Source organism: Mya arenaria, chromosome 17, assembly GCF_026914265.1.
Source record: "Mya arenaria isolate MELC-2E11 chromosome 17, ASM2691426v1".
NCBI classification, from domain to species: Eukaryota; Metazoa; Mollusca; class Bivalvia; order Myida; family Myidae; genus Mya; species Mya arenaria.
In genome coordinates this window covers 40,200,101-40,208,702 of record NC_069138.1, presented here as the reverse complement: position 1 = coordinate 40,208,702, position 8,602 = coordinate 40,200,101, and the positions used below count along the sequence as shown (strand labels likewise).

At 40.0% G+C, this 8,602-nt stretch overlaps 1 protein-coding gene across 1 annotated transcript; it reads left to right on the top strand.

Annotated features, from left to right (window-relative positions):
• The first annotated feature begins 255 nt into the window (after positions 1-255).
• On the top strand, positions 256-8,039 carry LOC128223089 (uncharacterized). The gene is made up of 11 exons (XM_052932333.1): positions 256-399; positions 817-946; positions 1,248-1,384; positions 2,118-2,297; positions 2,473-2,699; positions 3,151-3,318; positions 3,677-3,792; positions 4,367-4,424; positions 4,549-4,779; positions 5,053-5,182; positions 5,812-8,039. The coding sequence occupies exons 2-11, from the start codon at positions 860-862 to the stop codon at positions 5,906-5,908; spliced, it is 1,431 nt and encodes a 476-aa protein (XP_052788293.1). The 5' UTR covers positions 256-399; positions 817-859; the 3' UTR covers positions 5,909-8,039.
• The last annotated feature ends 563 nt before the right edge of the window (positions 8,040-8,602 follow it).

Here is an 8,602-nt window from a genome sequence, read left to right as displayed (position 1 = left end):
AGCAATAGGTAAAGATCGATTGGAATATTGGTTACAACGTTTTTCATCCCGTACAATTCCGTACCCCGTATTATACTACAATGAATATTAATAAAAATATTGGTAAAAACGTTTTTCATTCCGTACAGTTCCGTACCCCGTATTACACGACAAAGAATATTAATGGTAATCGATACTCGATAAGTTTAAACCCGTATGGATATGAATACCCTATTAGCTACCGCCTTTGTACTATAAGCAAAATAGATCAATATTTGTAGTGAAGGCAGTACAAGTATTTAATACCGTGTGTTTTGAAATAGTATGGACAATATAGGTGAAAAGTTGAAGCCGTTTGGATGATTGTATAGAAAAGTAACACTGATATCGGATTTGATCATATGTCGTTATTAGTTCCAGGTACGTACTTTTAGACTATTTCAGTAATATATCGATACGTTATATAGTTAAACAGTTGTACTAAATTCTAAACCCTAGAGTCTGTTACAGCGCTTGTGTTCCTGAATATATAAGAAACAAGTTAAATACACGTTCACTTATGGAGTTTGGAGGACATTTAATTCAATCCGAACGTTTCGACAAAATCTATGAAGAACATGTCAAATTATACAATAAATGGTCAGCACATTTTAATATAAAACAACAAAAAAACTTTTAAAGAGAAGAATGAAGACTTTTTTCCCTCATAAAGATCACGTATTTCGTAATTCTTTCTCCTTATTGTATGTATACGTGCTAGATCTGCTACCTCTATGAAAACCAACTCTCAATTCATGAACATCAAAACTTATGTAACGTTTCCACTCTCAACCCCAGAGTAAACAACCAGCCGGAAGTGTAACCTATTTAAAGTATTGCCATGGAGAAGTCTGGGCATGCGCCGGCGCCGGTCCCGATTTCCGCAGACGAGGCGGCTTTCCATGTGCCCCCGCCATCGTATGAAGAGGTGAGATATTGAACATTAAATAGGGAACCCTATTTGTATCTTATCTAAGTGACAGGTGGTGAAGTGGCCTGGTGATGAAGTGGCGTACGGATTACTGCCTTTCATCCAAGAGCTCGTGGGTTCGAGATCTACCAGTGCTCATTTCTCATTACCTTTCAAAAATAGCAAAAAAAAACGTTTTGCTTTCTGCATCTCGGGAAACATAGTGTATGTCTTCGTCACCAACCAACGTCTTTCCCCATGCGTTATACATGTCAATTTATGTTCCTTACTAAATACTATATCACGTTCTCATCCCCAGGTTATGGGCGCGTACCAAACTTCATTTAAGCCAGGTCCAGACAGCCTGCCGCAGTTGGCCTACATCGACATTATGCCACGTTGTCTCCGACCCGGTAACATCAAGGGCAAGCTCAAACCAGAGTTCGATAACTTCAGGTAGATAAGATTATAAGTATTTTCCATGGCCGAGAGTGTAAGATAGGTTCATTCCGACCCGAGCGTAGGGTGTTTTGCGGAAACGAGGTTTACCAAGAAATAATGCTTCACTCTTCTTAGAACTATTTAAAGAGCGAACAGACCATTTACATACTCTGAATCACTGCGCGAATATCCATGACAACCACGAATTATTGCATATCCGTACGCAATTATTCTCACTAAGCACAAAAGAGTTCCGGCAAAAAATACATTTTTACTTATTTTTGTTTAACTGAGGTGGGAGAAAAAGCATCTACCATAGCAGCTCGTGTAAGATAGGTTCATTCCGACCCGAGCGTAGGGTGTTTTTGCGGAAACTCGGTAAACCTCGTTTCCGCAAAACACCCTACGCTCGGGTCGGAATGAACCTATCTTACACTCTCGGCCATGGAAGATACTTATAATCTGAGGTGGAAGAAAATTATGGAAAAATTGGGCTTAATACGTATATTTCTAAGACTCCACCGGGCTGTCCATGGGCGTCGATCCCATGTTTGTTTGGAGGTGGGGCAGAATCAAAATCTAAATGTGGAAGGATAATCAAAAGTCATATTACAAAAAAAATGTGTTATAATTTTGTAACTTGAGCTTAATGGATGTGGTGTGCAAAAGTTACCACGTAAACAAAATGTTAACAAGTGTATAAAAAATTATGCATGTAAAACAACAAATCTAATTATATCACTTACAGCGCGGTAGTAACGGGAGCGAACCGCTGGCTGGCGGACCACCCGGAACTAAGCGTCTGGAAATGTGAATGTGTACAGACGCCCTTGTCGACGGCTCGCGATGGAAGCCTCTACTACGACCTCAATTCAATGGTCCGCCACGACTCAACCTACGGCTACAGTGTCTACCTCAAGGGGCTCAGGTATGGACAGCTTCTATTTCCGTATGTTGACTGTCATCGCTTAGTAACATGGATGTATAGACCATACACTCGTAAATGTCAGTACGTCTTTCTGCAATGTTACCTTTTAACAAAGGACGGATGTATTGTTTGTTTTGTATATTAAAACTCCCTATTCTGAAATGAATATGTGCAGGATGTGGCTGACTACCGCACAACCCGGCTCCACTCCCCAGCAATTGGGACTCAGGACCGCCGTCCCGGAAGTGAAGACCATTGAGCTGCCGAACCGCTACCGGAAGGGACGGATCATTGTAGGAGATGAAGTGCAGACGTTTGGCTACCACCAGTACACGACACTCGATGGCTTGCAGGGAACGCTGAAGAGACTGAACGAGAAACTCAAGTCTGACCCGATACCAGGTGAGAGCATATCGGTTGATGGATTTGTTCAAGAAAGTCTTTTGTGAATGTCGATAATGTTGTGAATGCTGCAAATGAAGCGATTGTTGTGACTTGTCCTGAATATTGCGAGTTTCGACAGTGTCGTGGGTGTCGGACATATCGCCAATATCGTAAATGCCGCTAATGTTGCTCGGAGCATGAAAAAAATCGAACGTCGAAAACTTTGTATTTACCGATACATGTATTTAAAATCGAATGTCGTATGTTCAGCGAAATGTGCAAAGCTTAATTAAATTCCTCATTTAAAATAAGATAAAACACGTAAACATTCTTAACGCTACCACATCAATTTTAACTTCATTGATCCTGGGGTGCCGTCGCTGTAACGCTCTACACGATATTATTATTAATTTCTTCGTAAATTACATATTTCAGTTATCAGTTTCAAACCCCATTTGTATTTACACAGGCCGGATTCTGACTATCGGGACGGACATGGTTAAGGCGTTTGACCAGTTCAAACTTGACCTTGACCCCGATGCCGCGTGCTGGGATGAGGACAAGGATCGCTACTCTCGCGTTACACAGGTCCTCCGCATATTCTACTTGCAGGGACCACCGGGAAACGAAGAGATAGGTGGGCACTGTTCTTGGTTTCGGGGAAATAGTAAAATACTTATGCCATAATTATACAACTCGCATTTACCTTAGGAAGTAGTGATGTGTACATACTGTACCTTTTGGGTGTGTGAGCCTTTTTAAACTCAGACTCTGACAAGGCCCATGCTAGTCATTTTAGGTGTTTTGAGCATAGTGCACAGACAGGCAGTGCACAACATTGTTACACGGAACCCCCATTTAACATACCTTTCGGATGGTGCGTCAAGGAATCGAACCTGCGACCAATGGATTGACACTGAAATATGTTACAAGTAGACCACGGATCCGCCACCATAATCCTACAATCCTTTTACACCAAATATATATATCCCCAGGTCTTACCGACTTCCGGCCCCAAATGACCCAGCGACCTGACAACATCGCACCCGGCAAGCTCGAGCTCTTTGATCAAGTGATGTCAGCCATGGGGCAGTGGGTAACACAACAAAAGGTAGGTCGCGGGCTGCGGCGGTCCTTAGCTTTGTGTATACTGCACAAACAATATAGAGTGTGTAGTTTATTAAAGTCCCGTACACACGCACACACACACACGCACACACGCACGCACACGCACGCACACGCACACACACGCACACACACACACACACACACACACACACACATCTACTTATTGATGAATAAATAAACACTTAAAACACATACCACGTGATACATGGCCATATTTAAAAAAAACTATAAGAGACTATACATATATATATGTATATATATATATGTTTAGTATTCGTGAAGACTATGGTCAAAATTTAGAAACAATACATACACGTATACGCATTGAAGATTTGCTTGTTAGGTGCATCAAACATATTGGTGCGGAAGGGCGTGCATTCCAGAGCGAGTGTTGACCATTGTGCCGAAATCACAGATCGTCGGGCTTGCCCCTGTTGTTTACATTCCGCTGTCATCAGAAGTTGCCATTGTTTTGTTTAACATGTGTGTATATGAAAAAGATACCATATATTTCTCAAATGTATTTATAAATTATATCATGGTATTCTTTGCTTTAGGGCAGCCGCATTGTGAACATACAGCAGTTTGACGCGATTGTGGAGAAAACGTTTGACAGTAAGTGTCGCATTTTCATCATTTGGAAATTTCATACATAAGTCAAGTTGTTTTTCAAAGATAAACTAATGATTAAGGAAATATATGTTTTAAAAAAGGTATGTTTTAATGTTTGGTGTTTCAGATGAATTGAAGGTGGAAACGGACTCGACAGACGACGCTGTCTGGGCGTTCAAAGACAGACGACTCGCCAAGACGCTTCGCGTATTTCAAGTCACTTCCGGCGGACAAGCGGTTGCCCAGCAACCCAACCACATTAATTCCCGTCTCTTCTTGCCGGCAAGAATGGGACCAAAAGTATTTGAAAGCATGACCCAGACAATGGATAGAGTGGACTTCTGGCTTCGTGTAACAGGTCGAGAGCAATTTTAGTCTTAAAGTTAAGACACAGATGAAGAGAAAGTGAATAACATAATATAATATGCTATGACATCCCTATACTCAGTTATAGTCGCGTCCTTCGATAGATGTATGAAGATTCTCTTTAGCAATATCACTGCAGTTGTGCATTTGCTACATTCTTCTTAACTATAAATTAAAGGCAGTGATTTTGTGTGAAAATGAATTTGAACTGGATATCTGTTTGATATTATAATTCTTTAAACCAAGGACGTGGTCATGTTTGCAGGTGCGAACGTGTACAACGTGGAGACGGTGAAGCTGTTGCTTCACGAAACGCAACCGGCCGGCGCTGACGTCGCGGCGTCTGAATACCGGATACAGAAGATGACCGGGAAATACTGGCTCACGGCAATAAGGTGAGGGGTCAAGGTCATGTGTGATCGAGCTGTGGTCAGGTGAGGGGTCAAGGTCATGTGTGATCGAGATGTGGTCAGTAGAGAGGTCAAGGGCATGTGTGATCGAGCTGTTGTCTGGTGAGGGGTCAAGGTCATGTGTGATCCAGCTGTGGTCAGGTGTTGGTCAAGTTCATGTGTGATTGAGCTGTGGTCAGGTGAGGGGTCAAGGTCATGTGTGATCGAGCTGCGGTCAGGTGAGGGGTCAAGGTCATGTGTGATCGAGCTGTGGTCAGGTGTGGGTCAAGGTCATGTGTAATCGAGCTGTGGTCAGGTGAGGGGGCAAGGTCATGTGTGATCGAGCTGCGGTCAGGTGAGGGGTCAAGGTCATATGTGATCCAGCTGTGTTCATTATAGTTAATGATTTCAGGAACTCATGAATGGTAATTCGCTGTGATGAAATACATTCCAGAAAAAAAAAACTTAAAAATTAAAATCCTTCAAGACACTTGTACATATATTTTGGACTTTCGCACATGAGCATACTGCAAATAAATGGCCTTATGAATGGACAAGTGATATAAATGTCAATACGACAGATGTATATATCCTAGCTTTTAGAAGTTCGCGTTCATACACTGTCATTATTTCAGGGTGTACATCGCGGGTCCGTACAACGAGCCGGATCCCTCTCAGCTCCCGCCAGTCCCCTTGTACAAGTCCGGAAGTGGCTCATGCACAATCGTATGACATTTCAAGCCGAAACATACACGTGCGTTTTCTGGTCAACATTATAAGGATCCTGATGGATGTTACTATAAAATACTCGCGTTCAACTATTCGTGTGAAGTTTCAATTTGTTTTTAAGTTATCTTTTCTCAGGTCGAAGTATCAGTGTTATACTGTGTAAACGTGGAAGGTGGCATTCATATACCAACAAGTTGATTTTGCAAAAAGCATTGCCATGTTCACCAGACAGCATTGTCATGTTCACCAGACAGCATTGTTATGAGAGAGTTATTTTGTGATATACACTTTACATCTTTACATGTACTCAACTATTTTTACTTTTGTCATTAAGGTGGCGGGATACGTTGCTCCGTCAAAATTGACGTTCAAAATAAAATATCTTTCAAATTGTTCGAAAATTGGCCAGAATGATGTGTCAGGCATGTTTTCCTCATATTTGCTAAAACGACTTATGTCGGCGTTGTCGGTTATTGCAAAAAGACGCTATCTAACACCATACCCCTTTTTAGTTCACCTTAGCCGTAGGCTGAGGGTGAGCTATAAGGATCGATGATTGTCCGTCGTCCGTCGTCTGTGGTCCGTCCACACTTAGTTTGTTAACACTCTAGGGGTCACATTTTTGCCTCAATTGTCACGAAACTTGGTCAGGATGTTTGTCCCAATACTTACGCGGACGAGTTTGAATATGGGTCATCTGGGGTCAAAAACTAGGTCACAGAGCCGAAATAGGGAAAAACCTTGTTAACACTCTAGAGGTAACATTTTCAGCCCAAATATCGTGGAAATTAGTTAGTAAGGTTATTTCGATGATTTCTAGCTCATGTTCGAATATGGGTCTTCTGGGGTCAAAAACTAGGTCACAGAGCCCAAATATGGAAATACCTTGTTAAAACTCTAGAGGTGACATTTTCAGCCAAAATATCCTGGAAATTTGTCAGAAAGGTTGTTTCGATGATAACTAGCTCAATTTCGAATATGGGTCATCTGGGGTCAAAAACTAGGTCACAGAGCCCAAATATGGAAATACTTTGTTAACACTTTAGAGGTTACATTTTCAGCCCAAATATCCTGGAAATTTGTCAAAATGGTTGTTTTGATGATTTCTAATTCAAGTTCGAATATGGGTCATCTGTTATTTATTGTTATTTATTGTTTTAAAATCAATGAAGGTACCAGCTTCAAACTTCATGAAAATATTTGCATAAATTGTGATTTTTTGTGACGAGTTATATAAAATCCAACCAAAATATTGTACGAGTTATTGCCCTTTGTATCTTTATAAACAAATACATATTTGTCATGTGTTTAAAAAACTGGACATATAATAGTTCCACCTATGGTGTATGGGCAGACGGGCACCATCCAGTATGTAGTCCGATCAATTACTTTTTAACCCTTTGTCCAATCATGACCAAATTTGTTCTGAATGTGTATGAACGTGTTTGATAATTAGTAATTAGTTATTGCGCTCTAATCATAGAAATTACCTAAAATTGCTCTTGTCCTATTAATAACTTTTTAAGCATTTGTCAAATAATCACAAAATTTGGTGAGAATGTGAATGGGCATAATACATCAGAGAAGCCAAATCCCTGTTATTGCCCTTTAATTATCAACAAGTCTATAGCACTAAGTTTTGAAGTGAGCGATATAGGGCCATCTTGACCCTCTTGTTTACATTTTTGATACGTTTGGCGTTACTGAACAGCCGTTTGTTATTATAAATTTATGGAAATTGCTGTAAAGATACAGTTATATAACTAATACGATATGCATTTTCAACAAATGTGCCAATTATTTAATGCGCAGAAGATAAGCTGAGTGTCATTAGATAATTGTGCACGTATATTTACGTTCAACGACTGGCATTTAAGTGAAAATAACTTCCTTAAATGCCCGGCACTTCCTATATTTTTTCTAACATTTTATAGCCTGATATTCAGCCTTTCGTGTTATGTAATAAAATATATGTGTTTTCGGGCTAATTAAGCAAACAATTCAAAACAAGTCGTTCAGAAACGTTTGTTTTAACGTTGCTGACGTCAACGTTGTTTTGACAGATATCAGCTGTTTTTTGCGTTCAAATGTTAGTAGTATGTGAAATTCGACCCAAAATAAAACATTGTTTACACTTCTGACCTTGTAATTGCACGCGGGGATGACGTCATCACGCGCGCGCTCATTTGCATAAGGCCCTGTAAGGATTTTTTAATTTTCATTATACCTTGCACTATCAGACGACATTATTGATTTGTCATTATAAAGTATGAAACCGGTGTTGAATTATACAAATACCATAAATTGCTGTATTTTACGTTCAAATTTCGAAAATGCAAATGGTAAAACCTGAAAACGGTGAAGTAATCGCCGAATTTTTCGTCTAAGGGAAGCAACTTAAATTTGAATTAATCATTTCATTCTTGTACGGATATGCGTTGTCCCTCTTCGGAAGTCTATAAATTAGCATACATAATGTATACATGTAGGTCATGTTTTAAGAAGGAATCCCGGTAGCTTTTCAAATTTTCTGCAGAGGTGGCTTACCGAGTAGGTGTTTATCATTTTAAACATACATAAACAGTATGTAATAGATAACATATTATATTTATTGATAAAATGGTCATTTTAAACGGTCGCTAGACTGGTAAAATAAAAATAAAAATGTTTGAAGATATAGTTTAAGAGAGAAATATA